Genomic DNA, 24829 nt, shown 5'->3' on the forward strand with positions numbered 1-24829 from the left:
GACCCTTGCTTTGGGTTTTGAGGGATGAATGAGAGTTCAACAGAAGAACAAAAAAAAATTCAAAAAATAAAACAAACAATATTGATCAAGGTATAACGAAGCAAGAAGTTGCCAGGAGGAAAAAGTGGGCTTCTTGAGTGATCTATTGATTAGACATCAATGCTGTGATCTATTTGGAAGTTATTCCTCAATTTATAAGCAAAAACTGATGACAAATTCTTTTTTCTCAAGACTAACTTAAGATATAGTTACAAGATAATTGTTTTTTGTTGTTGTTGTTGTTATTGTTGGGAATGGGTACTGTGTATTTATTATGATTGTATTGTTTTTAAACAGTTTACCAACAAAGGCCAAAGATTTTGTATGTAGCAAGAGAAACAATTAGTAAATGTAATAATAGTGCTTTGGTGAGCACTTCTATTTTTAAGGTTAATTATTTGTTTAATTAAAACCTTCAGAATCAGCTGCAGATGCTATTGCCTAGAAATATTAGATAAACTCGAGTCTCTTTGGCAGTGTAAGAATTGTATAACAAATTTTTTATCCTCTCAATAAGATATGAGCTTTTCTTACTTTGAAGTCCATATCACATTTTACCTTTTTTGTGTGTTATTTTCTCTTACAGTTGTTGATTATTTATGTAATTATTTCTGCATTTTACAAATGAGGAAATCAGAGGTTTAGAGAGGTTAAGTAATATACTTGAGGGTTCCCTTACCTGGAAAGTGCTAGAACTCTGATTTTTACTCAAGCAATTCTGTTTTCTTGAAAGATAGTTCTTGAGATATTATGAGAGATTAGACTGGGAAGAAGACATGGAATTCCAGGCAGAGAAATGGTTGTGGAGGCTATTGAAATGATCAGGAAAGATACAATGACAGAGAAATAGAGAAACAGTCATGAAAGATACATTGTAAAATGAAATGAATAGCAAGTGTTGAATTGATGTAGAGAAAAAATAAGGTGTTGAAGGTGATTCCTGAAGTCTTGTTTATCATAGATTCTCCTACAACAGGGAACTCGAAGAGACGAGTTAGATGGAACTTAGGACTTGGGTGTGAATTTAGCAAACCAGGACGTTGTCAACACTTCTGCTCTGGGGCTCACATAATAGACCAGAATAAAGATGTGGACTTATTGATGACTTGGACTTATTCTTCAGTTTTCTTCAAGTACTTGTTTTCTGTGTTGGTCTCTCACATCATCTCTCCTATATTGTGTTAGTTGCTCAATTGTGTCCAACTCTTTACGACCCCATGGACTGTAGCCCGCCAGGCCCCTCTGACCATGGAATTCCTCAGGCAAGAATACTGGAGTGGGTTCCCATGCCCTTTTCCAGGGGATTGTCCAGACCCAGGGATTGAACCCAGATCTCCTGCATTGCAGGCAGATTCTTTCCCATCTGAGCTACCAGGGAATTGCGGGGTTTTCTTTCTTTCATTTTATGTTTTTGATAGAGAAATAAAACTATGCTCCCAGTTTTATGCAGTGTGCATTGTCATTATAACATGTAGGCTTGGCCAAATAACCAAGTGAGAAAAATCTGAATGACCCTTTCCTGTTTCCATATTTTATTCTCTATGATTGTATTTGTTGTGTGTGGCTGATCATGAGAATGAGATCTAAGCTTACTATTCTTTGGACTCATTCTTGGCCAGCCACTAGGGTGTAAGGTGTGCCATAGAGTTCTACCTGGTGCTTATCTCTTTGCAAGTCAAATTTGGGGTTCTGTGGTATTGCCTGACACTGCAGAGCTGACCATGGTGTGCTGACCACCTTTCATTCTGATGTCCTCTGCAGAAACTGCCTCTTTGGGAGCCAGGACCTGTGAGGATGATCTTACGGAGCAGCAGTTGAGAGCAACCTCAGGTAATTTGTCTTATTCTTGTCTGTTCTAAATGAGTTACATTTGTTACTCTCACAATCTATGAAATAAACTCTCTGGAACTGTCCTAGCTAGAACTGATCAAGTCACTTACACAAAAAATTTAAGCCCTATATGGAAGATATCAATACTAAATATAATAAATATATAATACAAATTAAATATAGTCAAATTTGGATGCATATGTAAAGGAAATTCTCAGAGAAAAAGTAACTTCTGCTGGATAATTTCTCACATCTACATTTATACACAGTGAAATTTTTTACATAAATGAATGGTTTTATACAACGTGAAAGTCAATAAGCTGGGTATTGTTTCTCCCCTAAGTCAAACAACCTGAATGCTGGAGTTAGTTTTGGTAATGAGTTGATTGGATTTTTACAACTGTGTCAACACAATCACTGGCTCCTATGATTTGCATGCTTATGTGTGTGTTAAAAAATGAAGGCTATGCCTTCTCAGCTGCATTATATTCACATAGTTTAAGAGGAATTTCACCCATGTTGCTATAATACACCTCACTTATTTCTGCTATATAATGATCCCAGTTTCCAGATTTATACAATTGGAATAATAATGTCAATATGGAACAAAAAAATATTATTATAAAAAGTCCCTCACATTTATAATGGGGTTTTGAAATATGTTTTAAAATTGCAAGTCAAACCATCCCTCCAATATAAAGTCAGGACTTCCCTCTTTAAAAATTCTTAAAAGTAAAGTTTACCCTCACCTATGCCTGTCTCATGAATATCTTTTTATTTATAAATCATTATTTATTTTTTATCTTATGTTACTTTTCCATAGAAAACTAGAGAATATATTTAAAATAAATTAGCATAAACTCAGTTCATCTTCCTCACTTCAAGCCAATAAAAAAAATTTGCATTAATGACTAGGTTGAAAATAATAGGGCAAAAATCAAAACTATGAGAAACATATCGAACTAAAAAGAGACCACTACCTGTCAATATATTTGTTTTATAAGCAAAGACATCAAAATTTATATCTTCAACCTCTCTGAGAAGCTTTATATTTAGATACTCCCATGCCTTCTGGATATTTTCATGGAGATGTTCTACAAAGAAGTCAAATATAACAAATTTCAAATTGAGCTCTTCTCTGCAAAACCACTTCTTCTCCTCTTTGATCTTAATTGATGGTATGATGTATCATACCATAGTCCTCATTACCCCAAGTAAGAAAACTCAGAATCATTAATTTACTCAAAATTGCCATGAGCTGTTGGACATAAGTGTTGAGTAAGGCTGATTAGTTCTCTCATTTTTAGATGTTGCATGTGTATGTGCCAAGTCACTTCAGCCGTGTCTGACTCTTTGCAACTTTATGGACTGTAGCCCTCTAGGCTCCTGTGTCCATGAGATTCTCTAGGCAAGAATGCTGGAGTGGGTTGCCATTCCCTTCTCCAGGGGATCTTCCCAACCCAGAGGTGGAACCTGAGCCTCTCACGTCTCCTGCATTGGCAGACGAGTTCTTTATCACTAGGGCCACAGTGGGAAGCCCTTTTAGATGTTATTTCTATATAAATAAGTTACAAATTTGTTACTTTCAGATTTCAACAAATATGATGAAGGAAGTCGAGCAGAGGTTTTCAAAGTGTAGGCCCCTTACAGACAGCATCGGCACAATCTGAGAACTGGAAAGAATGCAGATTCTTAGGCCCTGTCTCAGACTTACTGTCTCAGAAGCACTGAAGATGGGGCCGGGCAGTCTAGGGTTTAACATGCCCTCCAGGTGACAGTGATTCCCGCTAAAGCCTGAGGCCCCCACCTGTGCGACTGGAAAGGCGCTATATTAGAAACAGTGGTCAGAGAAGTTCTCTAAGGAAATGACAGGTGAGTTGAGTACAAAATAAGAAGGAGCAAATTAGGGGAAAGACATTACAGACAGAAGGAAGAGGTTGGTCATATTCTGCAAGGAGAAAGAAGGGTAGTGTGGAGAGAGTGTGAGTAAAGAGGAGAGCAAGGTAAGGTGAAGTCATAAAGGTAGACAGAGGCCTGATCAGTTCAACCACAGTGAAGAGTTCCTATGTTATTTTAAATAAAATAGGAAGCCATGGCAGGACTCAAACAGTAGAATGGCTCGATTTTATTAAGGTATGCTGAATAAATTGTGGGAAAGCAAGAGCAAGTCTTTCCCAGTAATGAGACCATTGCAAGATACAGGTAAGCAGTTAACAGTACTGGCAATGAAAATGAAAAGAAATAGATGGATTTACTGTATATAAGATATCCTGGAGTTGGAATTAAAAGGACTGGTTGATAGATTGGTGTGCATATAAGGAGGAGAAAGAAGTCAGTGATGAGCCTTGCTTTTGGTGAATGGTGGTACCATTCACTGAGATGGTGGAGACTGGGGAGAAACAGTGCATTGAAGGGTGACCAAGAGCTCTGATTTGACATATTAAGTTTGATATGCCTTTCAGACATCCAAATGGAGATGCAAAATTTAAACCAGTGGACCTGGATGAAGTCATCTAGGGAGATCGTTATTTTTCCTAAAATCAAACATTCTTTCTGAATAAGAGAATAGGACTTAGGACCAATGCTGGAGACATTCCAAAATTTAGATTTTTAATGGAGGAGTCCCCAGCAAAGGGGAATAAGAAAGAACTTTCAGAGAGATATGGCATCACAATAGTCTGGTGCAATGAAATTCAAGAAAGGGAGTTTTTCAAGGAGAAAGGAGTAGTAACTAACATCTTCTGAGCAAAGTCAAGTAAGATGCAAAGTGGCCATTGGATTTCACAGGATGGAAGCCATCGGTGGCTTTGAGAAGAGCAATAGATGTGGAGCCAGGCCGGCGATGGTTGAATAATGAATATGATTGAGTAGAGAGAGAAAATTTAAGCCAAACCAAAACAACCCAAACCAGACCAAAACCAAACGAAATCAAACAAATGTTCCTTTTAGGTTTAACTGAACAGGAATAGAGGAAGGGAATAGAGTCTAGACTCCTCTTTTTCTTTTCCCAATTTTGGTTCCTAAATGGAACTCAGTGTTCCAGGTAACAAGTTCTTCCTGCCTTCTATAATTCCAGCCCTGGGGGTTGGTGCTTCTGGAACACTGACAAATAAGACAATCACTGTTTTCAGTAAATGTGTTCCTATTAGGGCAAGTAGGTAATACTGATTTCCACAAGAAAACTAAGTTGTTTTACACTAATGCACAAGAAAAATTAAAAAAAAAAAAAACAACCAAAAACGTATCCAGCAACATTAATCTTAGTTCAGCATTCATGGAAGACTTTTTGGTGAAGAAGGAAATGGCAATCCACTCCAGTATTCTTGCCTGGAGAATCCCATGGATGGAGGAGCCTGGTAGGCTACAGTCCATGGGATCGCAAAGAGTTGGACACGACTGAGCAACTTCCCTTTCCTTTTTGGAGAAAGAAGCAATTAAAAGAGAGGGGGGACATATGTAGACCTATGGCTAATTCATGTTGATGCATGACAAAATTCAAACCACTATTGTGAAGCAATCATCAATCAATTAAAAATAACTAAATTGGTGGCTCAGAAGGTAAAGCATCTGCCTGCAATGCAGGAGACCTGAGTTCAATCCCTGGGTGAGGAAGATCCCCTGGAGAGGGAAATGGCAACCCACTCCAGTACTCTTGCCTGGAAAATTCCATAGGCGGAGGAGCCTGGTGGGCTACAGTCCATGGGGTCACAAAGAGTAGGACATGACTGAGCGACTTCACTTTCACTTTCTCTCTAATATAAAAAGCAATTAAGAGTAATAATACAGGTAGCATTTTTAATACTTATTTTGCGTTAAGCTCTGTGCTAATTTTTATACATTATAACAAATCTATGAAGTAAGTAGCATTAGCTCCATTTTTACATATGATAAAAATGGTATTTGTCAAGCTAAACTTAAAGGAAAGATGGGAGTTAAATACAGTGAAGAAAAGTAATTCTAGAAAAGACAAGAAACAGAACAGTGTTTCTTATAGGAAGGAGGTAGGCATCAATGACTGTTGTGTGTTCATGAAATGTGGTCTTGTACCGAGAGCATTAACATCATTTGGAACTTGGAGTTGTAAATTCTTAGGCCTTACTGTACACTTCCAGAGTCAGAATTTGTAGAGAGAGAGCCCAGCAATCTGTGGCTTAACAAGTCTTCCAGCTGATTCTGGTGCCCTGAAATTTGAGACTGTTCTCAAGTTAAGTGCCAGGTAGGAAGTGAAGAAAAATGAAACTGGAGTGATAGACTAGCTATTCTTGCCCTGTTCAGAAGATTGAGCTTTTTCTTTATGTAATTGCAGTCCCTGAAAGATGTTATGCAGAGAAGTCAGATTTAAGTAGGTCTGTACAAAGGATAGATTTTAAGGTAGTAGAGCTGAACAGGGAGACAAAGAAGGGGCACAAGAAGGAATTCTTGTAAACCACCTGTCTAGAATTGATGCTTCATGTCAAAAACTAAAGATGTTTCAGTTGCTATCCTTCGCTTCCTCTTTACATGGGCTTAAAAAGTATGCGGTGGTTTCCTTACAAGACTCAGAGATTTCCCAAACTCAACTGTATAATAAAGCAGTGGGAACAAAACTGACTGGTGTTTAGATCAGAGAGATAGCATGAAGCAGATTTGCTTTAGAGTTATATTATTTTATAGAATAAATTGATAGTGATTTTCCAATTTTTTTCCAATTCAAATGAAAATACTCTAAGCTCATCATTCAGAAACTTTAAATATAGTTTGCATATATGTGTAACTTACAAGATCATCATTTAGGCATGATAACAATGCAGTGCTTAGTCACTTAGTCATGTCTGACTCTTTTCAACCCCATGGACCACCAGGCTCCTCTGTCCATGGGGATTCACCAGGTGAGAATGCTGGAGTGGGTTGCCACGCTCTCCTCCAGGGAATCTTCCCAACCCAGGAATCAAACCCAGGTCTCCTGCATTACAGGCAGATTCTTACCATCTGAGCCACCAGAGAAGCCCAAGAATACTGGAATGGGTAGCCTATCCTTTCTCCAGGGGATCTTCCCAACCCAGGAATCAAACCGGGGTCTCCTGCATTGCAGGCGGATTCTTTACCAACTGAGCTACCTTTGCGACCCAGTGGACTGTAGCCCACCAGGCTCCTCTGTTCCATGGGATTCTCCAGCCAAGAATACTGGAGTGGGTTGCCATTTCCTTCTCCAGGGGATCTTCCCAACCCAGGGACTGAACCCAGGTCTCCTGCATTGCGGGCAGACGCTTTAACCTCTGAGCCACCAGGGAAGCCCATAACAATGCAAGGGGAAGTTAATTGTACCCTGCAGACACGACTGAGCGACTTCACTTCAAGACTATAATATTATTTTGTCTTCTTCCTATTATTTTGAAATGTTTTATCATTTATTTGAAAATCAGGAAGTTCTACTGGACCTAATGTGCATTTGAATTATATCATAAAATTTAACATATGAATACTGTATTTTCCATGAGGCAAAATAATTGAAATATACACAGTGTGAATATAACTATTTTATGAAATGCTACACTTTCATTATTATTACATGTAATATATTGAAGAAATTTATTGATAAAAATGAAAACTGCTTTAGCATCTTTATTTTGGAATTTTCTCTAATTTCCCTCAGTTCTAAGACATCCCTTTAATACATTCCATGCTGTATACTTTTTTCCTTTTTTCATAAAATGCTCTTCCTTTTTTCATAAAATGTAAGCATCTTACATTTTACAGCATTTTACAGTTGAGGAAATGCGGTACTTGAAAATGAGAACGTAGCCAACTCTTGCCCTTCACCCTAAATCCAACCTACAAGGTTTTCTAGGGGAAAGTGGTTTCTCTACCCTTAATACTCTTGACTCTAAAGTCTATTTATAAAACGAATGTCAAATTTATTTCAAAAACTCTCCTGAAGAACGAAAGTGACCTTTTTCTCCTGACTTGGAGGAAACTTTATGGCATACAGAAGTTACCCTTTGATTCTTTTTTGCCTGATTAAAAATTCGCCAAGTTCTATGGCTCCAAAGAGCCCTACCTGTAATAAACAGCTTTCGCCTTGGAAACCACAAAACAGGTCTGAATTGCTGGAGCATTAGAGCTAATTGCCTGCCTACTTCAAAGGAAGAACCAGAAAAGGGGGAGGGGGGCCCGAAGTCACAGAAGCCGAGGGAGTGCGGGCAAATCCACCCTGGAGGTTATGAGCTGTGGCTTGGAGGAGCCGGGCAAAGTTATGGCCTCAGAACTGCTGTTTGCGATTAAGTTGATGGGGAGCGTCTATCCCACAATCTCTCCCCGCTGCTGACACAGAGTCTTTGTTCACATTCAGATTTCTCAAACTGTTGCCAGGGTCAGGCTGGGGTCAGACACCACCGTGATGTATAGAAGAACTTGTCTGGGAATTTCTCTCACACTTAAGACACATACCAGAGGATCCTGCAGAAACCGTCTGATGAGACGCAGACCATACTGGAGTTTCTCTTTTCGTACCTTCATAATTTTCGTTTTCTTCTTCTGACGCGCAATGTTTTATGAACAGGAGTGGCGCTAGCCCTTACCATTTTATGTATGTCCCCTCAAGATAAGAACGCTCAGTAGCACTCTGACGCTTCGTTTTCCAGCCTGGGGGGAAAGGTCTAGTAAATCTGCGCCCAGAAGTCTCACACCCCTTCCCTAGGATGAGTTTGAGAAGGAGTTGCCACGGGCTGTCATGTAGGTTGCAGGCTGGACACTGGATGGTTGAGTCACGTGTGTGGACTTGGGAGGGGAGGGGGGGACACCACCTAATCCAGTGATGATTTCAGACTCCCAAACGGAGCCAGGCCACGGTCCCCACCCAGCCTGGCCCCTTGCTGGAAGGAGGAGGCCTGGATTTGATCACCTCTTACCACCGGAGGGTGAAAGCAGGGTAGGGCCAGGAGAAGGGTTGATTCATCTTCAAGTATAATTTTCACGTCTATTTGCCTGAAAAGGAAGTTTTCCCCGAACCCTCCAATGACTGACCTCTCCCTGAAGACCTCCCCTGAATTTTGGTGCAACATCAAAATGTATCTATGGAGTCAGTAGATTTGCATGGTGCCTTTGAGGACTTCCGGTTGAAATAAACTCTGATTTCACATGTTTTAAACATCCTTGTTTTCAAACTTGGAGTCTTTCTTTGGAGTTTCTGCCATTGAGTTTCTGCCCAGAACCAACCCTCCTCCTGTTGTTTTCTGATCTCATAGTGGTAGAGCATGGCTGGCAAGTGAAACACTAAATAGCAATTTTTTTTTTTTCTTTTTGGTGCTCAGCTGCTACATATGACAGTGGATATTTCATTCTGCTGTCAGAACATTATTAAAAAAACATGGGGTGTGGAGAGGGCCACGATTTCCCCTTTCAATCACTATAGCATTTGCAATGAAAATTTTATGCAGTGTGTAATTTTCAGTTAATGCTTGACACTTAAAATGTCCAGAGTCGCGTTTTGTACGGTTCTTGAAGGGTTAATTGTATCATGTTCTCTGCATAAAAGCTCTGCTTATCAAAAGCAAATAGAAGAGTGTATGCAAATGGGTGTCAATGACCTTTTGCCTTTCCAGGGTTAATTTATATGGTCATTAAAGATTTTATGAAATTGAGGAGCCTGGTGCTTCAAATCCCATTTTACCTTCTCCTAATTTATGTAATTCCTACCTGAACAAGGGAATAGGATTTTTATTTTTTGTGCCGCAATGAAAACAGCATGCCATGCTGTGGGGAGTTGCAAGTCTGGTTATCTGGCATTACTCAGATTGCTAAAAATTCATTAAAATGTGACATCAGCACAGTGAGAGACAAATGATCGCAGGATGAAAGAGAACAGTGGGCCTTTCACGGATTAGTGCTACACCGACCCAGCATAGAGGCTAACTGCATAAACAGATTAATCCACCAGCAGCGGCGTAGCTAAGATTTACAGAATAATTAAATAGGGTTGAGTTACTATGAGGATTTCCATGTAATCTAGCTGGTGTGAAACCCGTGAATGAGGTGTGGGGTGATGTGGTTGTCATAGAAGTATACCTTCTTCTGTCCTACGCTCTGTAGAGCTCCCCCTATAGAAGAAAAAAAAAAAAAAATCCCAGGATAACTGAAGTTTTGTGATCTAACTCTGACAAATTCCAAAGGATTTCTCTGGGGTCTAAGGACTGAAAGTTGAGAGAAACACCTGTCTTTTATATTTAACCCATCATTATCACATTATATTATGAAGACATTTTTCTGAGAATTTGCTTCATTCTGCCGTTTATCCAAGTCCATGGAGAAGTGGGTTCATGTAGTTTCGAAGGCTCTACTATTGAAATTACAAAATCGCCTTGCATTCATTTTTAAATCTTTTCTAGCTCAAACCGCATTTCTTTGAAAAGACTTCTTTTAATTTAGTACAGGCACATTTTCTCAGTGGAAATAAAAGAAGTGGCTTGAGATAAAAAACAAACCCTGTATTGGTAGAGCCAGCAGGTTCTAATAGTGACTTTTGAATAAATTCATGTTCTTTTTCGAGAAGGAATGTCTGCAAATGATTCCTAAGTAACAAAGTTTCTAAATGGTCATGTCGTTTATTTTTGGGTGTGTGTTTCTGGGGTTTTCCATCCTACTGACTGGTGTGTGTTTCCTAGCAGAAGAACAGAGTGAGGAGGCAGAAGGAGCCATTAAACCCATAGCCGGGGCTGACGAGGACGAGAAAGACACAAGCGAGAGAGACAATAGTGAAGGCAAAAACTCTAATAAAGACTCTGGTAAGATGCTAGAATCTTTCACCTTTCCCTCCCCCACCCCATCCCAGCGATCAACCCTTCCTTTGCTGACCCACCCCCAGCTTATTAAAAGCTTTTATTCATTTTAAACTGTCTGAACATTCCCACTACTATTCACTGCATGTGCATTTTGCATGTGATTTCTATCAGTAGCCTCCCATTGACCTATTTTTAATCATAACCATCTGACAGAATAGATGTGGATAAGTTGAAGAATATTGCAGGACGACCAGTGAGATTATTTTTTAATCAAATCAGTTTGTGTGCTTGTAATTTTTTAAGCGCCTTTCATTAATCTTAGCTATACTTATGATTCCTCTGATGGCATATTAATTTTTCATAAGCATGGGATTAGATATCACTTGAATTTTTTCATTCAGTCATATGCACCCCCCTCCCTCCCTAAACCACGTAACCCTAAAAATAAATGTTATTTTTCCTTGCTTTCTTTTTTTTTTTAATTTTTTTTTTACAACTTACACTCAGGAATTTGCCCTTTTTAAGGGCATCTATTTGAGGCATTTCAAACAAAATCCAGTGAAAAAGTTTACAGATGATTCAGCCTAAGAAGAGGAAATATCATTGAGAAGGGATTAGGTGCTGGGTAATTTTGATCTTCTAGAATAGACAAATCCCAGTAATGAAAGCTACTGTCTTTGAAAACAAACCTTCGTGTCATGACATTTACTTGTGCACAAACAAACCCTAGGCCAGCATCTGGTGTGGATACCTAAGGCTTTTTCTGTGTTTGATTTGGCAAATATATGACTTCATCCATGCTTTGTATGTATGAGATGGAAATCTATGGTCACAATGAATATTACATTGGCTACTTTTGCTGCACGCTATACCTATTTTTATTATGTTGGACTCATTGAAGCAGAAGAAGTGCTGAAACGGGTTCAAGCCTATTAGTTTCAGGTAGTCATCTATCTTTTCCTGGAATTCCAGTGACAGCCGCATCTAAAGAAGCTTGTTTTCGCTATGAAGACATTGAGTTGTGCAAAAAATATCATTTTCACGTGCAAGTTTATTTAAATCCGAATTATCCTGCATTTGTAATTCAGTCTTTGTAGATCTAAATTTTCCATTTCCTTTGCAAATTATTTGAAGAGCCTCCCTGCTACCCACCCCACACCCTTCCATGCTGAATTTTTCTCCAGAGTCCAGTGAAAAAAGTGCCATTTAAATTTGCATCTAGCATATGATTCTAATTTGATTTTAACAAAGAGGATCTAAGGTTAGTTTTGAGCCTAAAGAATGTACCAAAAAAAAAAAAAAAGATCCCAGGCTGTATAATAATACAGCTCCTGGGGATACTGACAAGATATTTGAAATACCTTGTGATCAGTTAAGGTCAAGGGCAGTGCCATCTAAACTTCATTTGAAAAGAATTGGAAATAGCAAGGGAGTCAGCTTAAGTCTAGGAGGATCTCATGAAAGCTAGCTGCTTGACTACTTCAGGAAGGCCATGACTCTCCCTGCCTTCAGTAGTGATTTTCTCACAGTTGCACCAAAAGAGACTTCAGGGTATGTTCCACCCACAACCCAACACATTCAGAAGAATGTGTCAAACGCACAGCCCATTGGTGTTTGTTGAGTATTCACGTAATGCTTAGGAATGTGACACTGTGCTTGGCTTTCAGTAACTAATACCTTGTAAAGGATGAGTTGTGAGAATCCCCTGAAAATGGCTCCAATCTCATCAATGAGTAAGGAGTCTTGCTTGGAACATACCACAGATACAAGGGCTCTGTCTCCATCAGCTTGGTTTACTGGTCTACATAAATAATGGGCTCAGTCACTCCCTAATGGCCTGATGAGTTATTATACTTTCTTGGGCATCTCATTGTATGTACCATCTCATCAGTACTCAGGCATGTGAGAGGATACAGACCATTGGATAATGATAGTTTTCTAAGACACATTTTTAGCCCTATAGGAATGCCTCTCTAACTACATCTATAGAGATAAAAATGTACTTTACCCAACTCAAAGGAATTACTGAGATGCAGATGTTTAGCTTTCAAACATCCCAGACATTGACAGTTCTTACTATTGACAACTCACATGAACATTTTTAACCCCCTTGGTACATTTTTATTTATTTATTATTTTTAATTGGACGATAACTGTTTTACAATGTTGTGTTGGTTTCTGCTATAGATCAACATGAATCAGCCATAGGCATACACATATGAGAAACCCAGAACAAACGTTATTCTCAATGGTGAAAAACAGAAAGCATTTCCTCTAAGATCAGGAACAAGACAGGGGTGCCCACTCTCAACGTGAACCTTTAACAAAGTTTTCTGCTTTCTACATTGAATCTCATTAGGTGAAAAAATTATTACATGGATTTTTTTTTCCTTATAAGTATTTCTAATGATTAAATATCCACTTATGTGTATATTGGTTTTCTTCCTGATGTCAATTATAAATGTCAAAAATCCTGGCAAATTTATATGTTAATCACTATCTGAATGTGCTAGATGGGAAAACAGTGTGACCTCACTTTAACACAGAATTTTTTAGACAGGAAGGAATTAACACATGTTAGGAAGAAGGTGTTTGTATAAGCTGTTGTACTTTGTTGCTGACATTAATCTCTAGGACGGGAGCTTTCAAAATGAGACTTGGCAATATGCAAGTTCTATTTGTTGAATATTCATTCATAATAGAAAAGCCTCCTAATGCCTCATTTATATTGTCATTTAAATCTAGTGCCACTTTAGATTAATTATAATCCAAATTATAGCTCTGTGCACTACAAGAATTAATATAGAGTTTATCCAGATTAATACATTTGCATTGAAAATGTAATATGTCTCTGCCATGGCTAAGGGGACCGCTTTTTAATAAGGGAGTAAACATGTGGAAAGATGGAAATTAACCTTTATTACTGCAATTAAAATTATCCTTTCATTCTAGTCTCATTAGAAAGAATACTGTACCAGTAATTATAATTTAGGCTTATTTGGAGTTGAATAACATCTTGTGTTATATCCAAGTTTTACAGTATTCAAACTTTATCAAATACATTGATTCATAAGTAATAACCCAGCATTTTGTTGTATTTTTTTTCAAGATTTGCTTTGAATACATATATGTTATTGGATTTTCCTCAGTTGTTATGAACATAAACCATTTTACAACCTTCTGTATTTTAGGGATTGAAAATTTATTAAGTAGGCGGCATCTGAATTGAAGTGAATTATGTCATTTTTATATTAGCAATCTCATGCAAGTTAAATAATCCCATAACTGACAGATAATCATTGACTCATCTATTTGGCAGTGTTTATTTGCAATTAGACTTCATTTTTTTAGTTAAAAGTGCATTAAAATGACATTTTCTTTGAAGATATTGTGATGGCCTTAATAACACAAAATGAATTATGATCTCATTTCAAAATTTTGGTAACAAAACAATGTTCATTTCAAGTAAAGTTGTAGACATAAACTATGAGTAGTCAGAAAACTTAAAACCTTCCTAAAAGTAATTAGCCTTTATTTAATATATTTCTAGAATAAAACAATTCAGAAAAAGACCCCAGATTTGATTTCCTATAATTCACCAGGGAGGCAGTAATACCTGAGGTGGTACCCCTTTGGGTAGAAAAGGCATACATGCATAAAATATAAGGTCCCTCATTTTTGCAGATAATCATGATGTCCTGTTTTAGCTTCAAGAGTCTGTTTTTGTCATATGCTATTGCATCTTAACATTCTCTGCTGCTGCTTCTTATCAGTAGCATGTATTTTGGAGGTGCCTAGCTAGAGTTTGGGGGTCTAGATTTTATAACTTCTTCTCAATTTAAAATAAAATGGTCTTTAGGGAGCCCCTAGCTTACATTAAGATCATGGTTTAATTAACTTAATTAGCCAAAAAATATTGAAGCTGACACATATATAGGGTAGAATACTATATCCAGCAGTTACCATAATGGCTAGGAAATAGTGACCCTAAAACTTAACTCTTTTCTTGCGGCAGCATAAATGTCCCTAAATTCAAAAGCAATTATATTCTTGATAATATGAATATACATTAAAAATAATATGGATTAATTATATCAAATACTTACACCAATGTACAGTCTTGGTAAAATGTTTCAAGCCTTGAAATCAGTTTTTCTGATCCCTTACAGTACTAACATTAGAAGATATATGCTTATAAAAATAAGGCCATAGCTAACATTTAATAGATTTAGAAGTTTCCAGAAGTTTATTCTTTCTGATATTCCTAAAACCTGTAAGCAACAAGAATTATGGAAATTCTCTTTTACCTTCTGTGTGACAGTCTTTGATAGCATATGGAATTGGACCAACCTATTATTTGGTCATGTCAGATTCTACCGTGTACACAAAAGAATTGATAAGGGACTATGACATAGTATTATTCTCTTAAGAAAGCATATTCTTCCTCATTATTAGGGAACTTTAAAAGAAAAAGTCTCACAGGAAAAAAAGCAACTGATAGACACTCGCTGATTTAAATGACAATCATTTTTATACAACTTGATCTGACACCTTAAGCAGTCAGTTTTATTTGCCAACCTTATATATCACATTGTTTTCATGTATTTGTTTTTAACACTTTTAAAATGATAGCACAAAATATATTATGCTTTGAGAATTTTCCTTTTAGAAGAAAAAAAATTTTTGATACCAGGATTAATTATAACATTCTTGGTTTTGAGATATCTTTGGAGATGAAATACTTGGATATTGTTTAATCAGTATGATAAAATTCTTTAGTTTATCTCAGATTTAAATCATTCAAATATAATTACAGTAAATTATATTTTCAAATATCTAGAAAGAATCTAAGTTTCTCTAATATATCTGTATATATAAGACAAATGTACCAATTCAAATAAAATCTAGTGTTTGTAAATCTGTCAATAGAAATAAGTCTCAGTGCAATTTGTTTGAAAATGTAGCACTAATTCTATACCTTTCACAGACCTCAATGGAATAACATTATTGCCATTATGTCATTTAAGTTCTATTTTAATTTCGGTCTCCTTAGAGTCAGACTTACTTTCAAATTTCTTTCAGAATTCAAAAATTCCTAAAATTATTTATATGGTATAAAACATGCATCTCCATCCAGGAGAGAAAAATAATCTATTTTGGGGTTCATTTTTACGTTGTTTTCATAACATCCTTGACCTTATTTTTAAATTAAAACTGGGTTATTTTGCAATAAAATGTAATTTGTTCATTTATATGAACCGTATGTGGATTGGAAAAAAAAATCAAGATAAATCTTCATGCACAGCATACAATCAGATTACGCCTAGACTCTATATTTACGCGAGGTCTGATAGCAATCAATGGTTTAGCTTCATTGCATTTCAAGATGTATTTGCACCCAGTTGTCCAGTGATAGTGTCCTCACCCTGGAAATAATTTAGTTGCAAATTGACTGGAAGATGGTGAAAATTGAAAGTTAAAATTAGAAATACTCATAATAAACAGCAGAAAAAAGGTCAGATGATGCCGTGCTATGATGAGATTGGAATGGCTGGTAAATGAGGTTTTGTGTTTGTCGTGAGATGTATGTGACATGCCTACCCAATGTCGCTGTAATATCCAGCCTCACAGAGGAGATTATCGGGAAAATTGATGCTGGAAAGAATTTTCTGTTAGATTGGGAAATTAGAATCACACTCTATCCTTTGATGTGTGTGAGCCTTCTATACATTACATTGCTCATCTAGGCAAAATTTTAAACCGTCTTTAACACGGAATATTCAGATTAACCTCATAAAACAATTGTCTTCTTGATTTGGACTACAATGTCATATGCACAGCCAACTGCTGAAACATCTAAAGCCAAGGATAAATCACAGAAAAGCAGCGGTGGATACATAGTGTATAATTTTAAAATCCTATATTCACCACATAAAAGCTTTGGTTTCATTTGTGAATTATAACTTGTCAGCCCTTCTCAGAATTTTGAAGTGTTTTTAGTGTCCCAGAATTTTAGAAAAAAAAGATAGGTAATGAAACAGTTCCAAAAATAATTATTTTCTAAGTTAGCATTTGTGAATGGGAATAGATTTGCTTTAATGTGATAAAGGTATATTGAGACAGCAGAGGGCATGTGTCATTGATGAATCTTTCATGGTCACTGAGGGTTATCTAAACAGGAGACAGAAGTACATTTTAAAACACATTTATAAAGTCCACTTGGTCAGTGGACAAAAAGAAGTGTGTTTTTGCCTTTTGAGATTAGCATCATTTACAAGTGCTTGTCCCTCCTTTTGGTGATTCAATGGACTTAAAGCTATGCAAAAGACATCCTTTTTCTAATTTTGACATTGTCAGTCTTTTAAGATCGAGATGTTCTATTCTCTTTTGGGGAATCAGGAGTAATCACACCAGAAAAGGAGCTAAAAGTCAGTGTGGCAGGGGGAACCCAGCCACTCCTGCTGGCAAAAGAAGAGGATGTGTCAACAAAAAGATCAAAGCCTACAGAGGACAATAAATTCTGTCACGAACAGGTACACGTGGTTTGTATTTTTCTTTTTTCCTCCCTTTGCTGGGTAAACTTTTTTTTTTTTTTAAACTGTTGCCCTTGATCATTGTAGAGCCCCCAAACCATTCCATGCTGTTGAAATGTATGTAGACAATGTAATTGGCAAGGTCATTAACTCTTGGTCTGACTTCTAATGCTCCAAAGTCATCAACATCCGTTAACTAATAGGAGTCATGTTTATTCGATATTTTCCAGTTCTATCAGTGTCCTTATTGTAACTACAATAGTAGGGACCAAAGTCGTATCCAGATGCACGTCTTGTCACAACACTCAGTACAGCCGGTCATCTGCTGTCCCCTCTGCCAGGACGTCCTTAGCAACAAGATGCACCTACAGCTTCATCTGACGCATCTGCACAGTGTGTCTCCGGATTGCGTGGAGAAGCTGCTCATGACAGTAAGGCTAACAAATGTTGATGCATGCGTGCCATAATCTCTGTGAAGGTATCAACATAAAATCTGTCAGTATTGTGTGACAGAAACGTATTTCTTCTGGTGGTGACAAACTCTTGCTGACCGTGTTGTAGAAATCACAAGTAAAGGCCCATTGGTTTCTCCTGTGACTTGGGAATAAACCCCAGGTGTGATACAAGGCATAGCTGATTCAACAACACAGATTTTGCAGCCTTATTCTCATACCTATAATGTTAAGCAAATGATTCCTGTGGGCACTAGGAGTTTCATCTTTGCTTGGCTATCATTTCTGGGCTATGGAAACCTTCAAACTTATTTTTTAAAGAAAGAAAAGTAGAATACAGCATTGCCACAGCATTGATCTGAAATTTGTAAGGAGAGCATTGACCTATAAGAGTCACAGAATGTCCCTGCTTTGGTTGGAAAATATAACTGGGGTACACAATGGTCTGGGGTAAAATGTGATGGAGTCCATGATGTCTGGGGTACCTTTGTCATGAACCCCTTTGGTTTTCACAGGTGCCTGTCCCTGATGTTATGATGCCCAACAGCTTGCTACTGCCAGCAGCCGCCTCTGAGAAGTCAGAGAGGGACACATCTGCAGTCATCACAGCTGAGGGGGCTGGGAAATATTCAGGTATGCCAGCCTATGACCAGGATCTGTGCCAGACACACTCTGGGCCTTCTATTCATGATGCTGATCTAGCATCATTATGATCAAAGATTTTATGTTTTGGAGATGCACAAAGGAAAAAAAAGAAACACACATTTCCAAAAACCATCATTTCCAAGGCACATCTACTATCTGGTTATCTGTAAATGACCCTTTGTTGTTATTGTTGCTCTTGAGTTGCTAAGTCATATCTGATTCTTTTGTGACCCCGTGGACTGTGGCTCACCAGGCTCCTCTGTCCATGGGGTTTCCCAGGCAAGTGGGTTTTCATTTTCTTCTCCAGGGGATCTTCTCGACAGGTAGATTCTTTACCAGATTGACCTGGGAAGCCTAAACTGTTCTTGGAGGACCTAAATACCACTGACCAGGAATATTTTGTGGGTTCTAATTCCTGAACACTGGTTATAACCCTTGCTATCACACTGCTGGTAGCATGCTAACTCTGACTTATTTTCTTCCCATGCTGAAATTCTTTGAGGTCAGGGGTGATGTCTTTGGAGGTTCCTCCTTAACAATGGTGGTGGTGGTTTAGTCGCCAAGTCATGTCTGACTCATTGCGACCCCAAGGACTGTAGCTCACCAGGATCCCCTGTCCATGGGATTCTCTAGGCAAGAATACTGGAATGGGTTGCCATTTCTTTCTCCAGGGAGTCTTCCCAGCCCAGGGATCAAACTCTCGATCTCTTGCATTAGCAGGCAGATTCTTTACTGACTGAGTCACCAGGAAAGCCCTTCAGAGGCTGCCGCATAACAATATTCATTGGCATTTAATCTGTAGACTTCCTTCCTCTAAGTTCTGTTTATGCTTTCTTCACACAGGTGACAGTCCGATGGATGACAAAAGTATGGCGGGTCTCGATGATTCAAAGGCTAGCGTGGAAATAAAGAGTGAGGAGCAGAAACCAACTAAAGAAGCCACAGAAGTGTCGGAATGGAATAAAAATAGCAGTAAGGATTTGAAAATCTCCGACACACTGCAAGATCAGTTAAGTGAACAGCAGAAAAGGCAACCGCTCTCTGTCTCAGACCGCCACGTTTACAAGTATCGTTGTAACCATTGTAGCTTGGCTTTTAAGACTATGCAGAAGCTTCAGATACATTCCCAGTATCATGCGATTCGGGCCGCCACTATGTGTAACCTCTGCCAGCGTAGTTTCCGTACATTCCAGGCTTTAAAAAAACACTTGGAAGCAGGCCACCCCGAACTGAGTGAAGCCGAACTTCAACAGCTGTATGCCTCCTTGCCCGTGAATGGGGAACTGTGGGCAGAGAGTGAACCTATGGCCCAGGAGGACCATGCCCTAGAGCAGGAGATGGAGAGAGAGTACGAGGTGGACCATGAAGGGAAGGCAAGTCCTGTAGGCAGTGACAGTAGTTCTATTCCAGATGACATGGGCTCTGAACCAAAGCGGACCTTACCTTTTAGAAAAGGGCCAAATTTTACGATGGAAAAATTCCTCGATCCATCTCGCCCATATAAGTGTACCGTGTGTAAAGAGTCATTCACCCAGAAGAACATTCTCCTGGTCCATTATAACTCAGTGTCTCACCTGCACAAGTTGAAAAAGGTTTTACAGGAAGCCTCCAGCCCTGTCCCTCAAGAAACCAACAACAGCCCAGATAACAAACCCTACAAGTGCAGCATCTGCAACGTTGCGTACAGCCAAAGCTCAACCTTGGAAATCCACATGAGGTCTGTGCTCCATCAGACGAAGGCGAGGGCAGCGAAGCTGGAGCCCGGCGGTGGCCATGCACCCGGCGGGCATGGAGTGGCAGCCAGCGTTAGCAGTCCCAGTCAAGGGATGTTAGATTCCATTAGTTTAGCAGCAGTAGGCAGCAAAGATACCCACTTAGATGCCAAAGAATTAAATAAAAAGCAAACTCCGGAATTGATCTCTGCTCAGCCTACGCATCACCCACCGCAGTCACCAGCACAGATTCAGATGCAGCTGCAGCACGAATTGCAACAGCAGGCGGCCTTCTTTCAGCCTCAGTTTCTCAACCCCGCGTTTTTGCCCCATTTTCCTATGACCCCAGAAGCGCTGCTGCAGTTTCAGCAGCCTCAGTTTCTCTTTCCCTTCTACATCCCCGGGACGGAGTTCAGTTTGGGGCCGGATCTAGGCTTGCCAGGCTCTGCAGCCTTTGGCATGCCGGGCATGACGGGAATGGCCGGGTCCCTGCTTGAAGATTTGAAGCAGCAGATTCAAAGCCAACATCACGTTGGCCAAACTCAACTCCAGATTCTCCAGCAGCAAGCACAGCAGTATCAGGCCACACAGCCCCACCTGCCCTCTCAAAAGCCGCAGCCACAGCCGCAGCCGCAGCCGCAGCAGGCCAGCAAGTTACTGAAACAAGAGCAAACCACCGTGGCCAGTGCCGACTGCCCCATCGTGAAGGACGTGCCCTCTTACAAGGAGGCAGAAGAGATGGCCGAGAAGCAAGACAAGCCAAAGCAAGAATGTGTAAGTGAAGGCGAAGGGCTCAAAGAAAGCAAAGACCTCGGGAAGAAGCCGAAGTCCTCGGAACCTTCTATCCCGCCGCCCCGCATCGCTTCAGGGGCCCGAGGAAACGCAGCCAAAGCCTTACTGGAAAACTTCGGTTTTGAACTGGTCATTCAGTACAATGAGAACAGGCAGAAGGTACAGAAGAAGGGCAAGAGTGGGGAAGGCGAAAGCACGGAGAAGTTGGAATGCGGGACGTGTGGGAAGTTGTTCTCCAACGTTCTCATTCTCAAGAGTCACCAGGAGCACGTCCACGGCCAGTTTTTTCCGTACGGAGCGCTGGAAAAATTTGCCCGTCAGTACAGGGAGGCCTATGACAAGCTTTATCCCATTTCTCCATCTTCTCCGGAAACACCGCCTCCCCCACCTCCACCGCCTCCCTTGCCTCCGGCTCCTCCGCAGCCTCCTTCCCTGGGGCCGGTGAAACTGACCCCCGCGGTCTCCACCCCTCTCCAGGCCCCAGCGCCCACTCCCCCGCCGCCCCCGCCCCCGCCCCCGCCCCCTCCACCGCCTCCCCCACCCCCACCCCCTTCCGCACCCCCGCAGGTCCAGCTCCCAGTATCCCTGGATCTTCCCCTCTTTCCGTCCATCATGATGCAGTCGGTGCAACATCCCGCCCTGCCGCCCCAGCTCGCCCTGCAGCTGCCTCCGATGGACACGCTCTCGGCGGACCTCACTCAGCTCTGCCAGCAACAGCTCGGCTTGGATCCCAACTTTCTGAGGCATTCGCAGTTCAAACGCCCGAGGACGAGAATTACGGACGATCAGCTGAAAATCCTGAGGGCTTACTTCGACATCAACAATTCTCCGAGTGAAGAACAGATCCAGGAGATGGCGGAGAAGTCTGGCCTCTCCCAGAAGGTTATCAAGCACTGGTTTCGAAACACGCTTTTTAAGGAGCGGCAGAGAAATAAGGATTCGCCCTACAACTTCAGTAACCCTCCCATAACGGTTTTGGAAGATATCAGAATGGACCCCCAGCCCTCCTCCCTAGAACATTACAAATCAGACACATCCTTCAGTAAAAGGTCTTCCAGGACCAGGTTTACTGACTACCAGCTTCGGGTTCTTCAAGACTTTTTTGACACTAACGCTTACCCAAAAGATGATGAAATCGAACAACTTTCCACCGTTCTCAATCTCCCCACCCGGGTTATCGTTGTCTGGTTCCAGAATGCTCGGCAGAAGGCGCGGAAGAGTTATGAGAACCAAACAGAGACAAAAGACAACGAAAAAAGAGAACTCACAAATGAACGGTACATCCGAACGAGCAACATGCAATACCAGTGTAAAAAGTGCAGTGTGGTTTTCCCCAGGATCTTCGACTTGATCACGCATCAGAAAAAGCAGTGTTACAAGGATGAAGACGATGACGCCCAAGATGAGAGCCAAACCGAAGACTCCATGGACGCCACGGATCAGGTGGTGTATAAGCATTGCACAGTGCCTGGCCAGACCGAAGCAGCCAAAACCACTCCTGCCCCTGCGGGGGGCTCTGCTTCTGGGACCAGCACGCCCCTGATCCCGTCACCCAAACCGGAACCGGAAAAGACGTCTCCAAATCCCGAGTATCCCACAGAAAAGCCAAAGTCGGGTGACCCCTCGCCCCACCCTCCAGGCACCAAACCAGCCCTGCCGACAGCATCTTCTTCCTCGGACCCGCCACCGCCACCGCCGGCCTCAGCCGCTCAGCCCCTGCCACCCAAACCGCCCCAACTCCTGGGACGACCTCCCTCGGCTTCTCAGACCCCCGTCCCTTCCAGTCCGCTGCAGATTTCCATGACTTCTCTCCAGAACAGTCTACCTCCACAGTTACTGCAGTACCAATGTGATCAGTGTACCGTTGCCTTCCCTACCTTGGAGCTCTGGCAGGAGCATCAACACATGCACTTCCTGGCTGCTCAGAACCAATTCCTTCACTCCCCGTTCCTGGAGCGGCCCATGGACATGCCCTACATGATATTCGACCCCAACAATTCCCTGATGACTGGACAGCTGCTGGGTGGTCCTCTCACACAGATGCCCCCGCAGACGGCTTCCTCCCATCCCGCAGCCCCGGCCACCGTGGCCGCTTCCCTTAAGAGGAAACTGGATGAGAAGGAAGAGAACAACTGCAGTGAGAAGGAAGGTGGGAACAGTGGGGAGGACCAACACCGTGATAAGCGCTTGAGGACCACCATCACTCCGGAACAACTGGAAATTCTCTATGAAAAATACCTACTGGATTCCAACCCCACCCGGAAAATGCTCGATCACATCGCGCGGGAAGTGGGGCTGAAGAAAAGGGTCGTGCAGGTCTGGTTCCAGAATACAAGAGCGCGAGAAAGAAAAGGCCAGTTCCGGGCCGTGGGTCCAGCACAATCGCATAAACGCTGTCCTTTCTGCCGAGCCCTGTTCAAGGCCAAGTCAGCTTTAGAAAGCCACATTCGCTCCCGGCACTGGAATGAAGGCAAGCAGGCAGGTTACAGCTTGCCACCAAGCCCTTTAATATCCGCCGAAGATGGCGGAGATAGCCCGCAGAAATACATTTATTTTGATTATCCATCTTTGCCATTAACGAAAATCGATCTCTCGAGTGAGAATGAGTTGGCTTCTACAGTGTCGACACCTGTTAGCAAGACGGCAGAACTGTCGCCGAAGAATCTCTTAAGCCCTTCTTCCTTCAAAGCAGAATGTTCTGAGGATGTAGAGAATTTAAACGCCCCTCCTGCTGAGGCTGGGTATGATCAAAATAAAACTGATTTTGATGAGACTTCGTCCATTAATACAGCGATCAGTGACGCCACCACCGGAGACGAGGGGAACGCAGAAATGGAAAGTACCACGGGGAGTTCCGGAGAGGTGAAGCCAGCTTTGTCTCCTAAAGAAGGCAAAACTCTCGACGCTTTGCCGAAAACAGCGACCACCCCCACCACGGAGGTCTGTGATGAGAAGTTTCTCTTCTCTCTCACGAGCCCTTCGATACCTTTCAGTGATAAAGATGGTGACCATGACCAAAGCTTTTATATCACGGATGACCCCGATGACAATGCCGACCGCAGTGAAACGTCTAGCATAGCTGACCCCAGTTCGCCAAATCCATTCGGCTCCAGCAATCCTTTCAAATCCAAAAGCAACGACCGACCAGGTCACAAGCGTTTCAGAACCCAGATGAGCAATCTCCAACTCAAGGTTCTCAAGGCTTGCTTCAGTGACTACCGAACTCCAACCATGCAAGAATGTGAGATGCTAGGGAATGAGATCGGTCTGCCCAAACGTGTGGTCCAGGTGTGGTTCCAGAATGCAAGGGCAAAGGAAAAGAAATTTAAAATTAACATAGGGAAGCCTTTCATGATCAATCAAAGTGGAACGGAAGGCGCCAAACCAGAGTGTACCCTCTGTGGGGTGAAGTACTCTGCCCGCTTGTCCATCAGAGATCACATTTTCTCCAAACAGCACATTTCCAAAGTGAGGGAGACCGTTGGGAGTCAGCTTGACCGGGAGAAAGATTACTTGGCTCCCACGACCGTTAGACAGCTGATGGCTCAGCAAGAACTTGACCGTATAAAGAAAGCCTCAGACGTGCTGGGCTTAGCGGTGCAGCAGCCAAGCATGATGGACAGCAGCTCCCTCCACGGCATCAGTCTGCCCGCAGCCTACCCAGGACTCCCGGGCCTCCCCCCAGTCCTTCTCCCTGGAATGAACGGTCCATCCTCCTTGCCCGGATTTCCACAAAATTCAAACAGTAAGTCATGTCAAGGAGAGTCGTCTAATGAATTAAGTGATATTAGTCAGCCAATGACATGTAACCAAGACTAGGGGTATATCGGATCTCTTAATTTCAGTAAGTGAAACCATTAAGTTATTTGGAATATATATTTCAGTGGCTATAGTTAATAACCAAGCAGTACACCACCCCAAACATGTGCAGAAAAAGGTAGATTACAGGTAGATTAGAGTCTCAGAAATACACTATTTATATCATTATATCTCAGAAACATTCCTTTTTTATACTCATTTCAAAATTAATTTCAAATGGCATTTCAGCACAGACCTGTGACATGAAATTT

At 41.1% G+C, this 24829-nt stretch overlaps 1 protein-coding gene across 5 annotated transcripts in view; it reads left to right on the plus strand.

Annotated features, from left to right (window-relative positions):
• The window catches only part of ZFHX4 (zinc finger homeobox 4), a 201294-nt gene that overhangs the window by 163859 nt on the left and 12606 nt on the right, over positions 1-24829 (plus strand). For 3 of the 5 annotated variants that reach the window (XM_061123519.1, XM_061123522.1, XM_061123520.1), the window contains exons 5-10: positions 1801-1869; positions 10509-10628; positions 17025-17158; positions 17389-17589; positions 18126-18243; positions 19099-24504. In XM_061123519.1, coding sequence (XP_060979502.1) covers positions 1801-1869; positions 10509-10628; positions 17025-17158; positions 17389-17589; positions 18126-18243; positions 19099-24504 — 6048 coding nt within the window. The remainder of the gene's footprint in view (positions 1-1800; positions 1870-10508; positions 10629-17024; positions 17159-17388; positions 17590-18125; positions 18244-19098; positions 24505-24829) is intronic. The other 2 variants (XM_061123521.1, XM_061123523.1) reach the window with 1 other exon arrangement.

Source organism: Dama dama, chromosome 21, assembly GCF_033118175.1.
Source record: "Dama dama isolate Ldn47 chromosome 21, ASM3311817v1, whole genome shotgun sequence".
Taxonomy (NCBI): domain Eukaryota; kingdom Metazoa; phylum Chordata; class Mammalia; order Artiodactyla; family Cervidae; genus Dama; species Dama dama.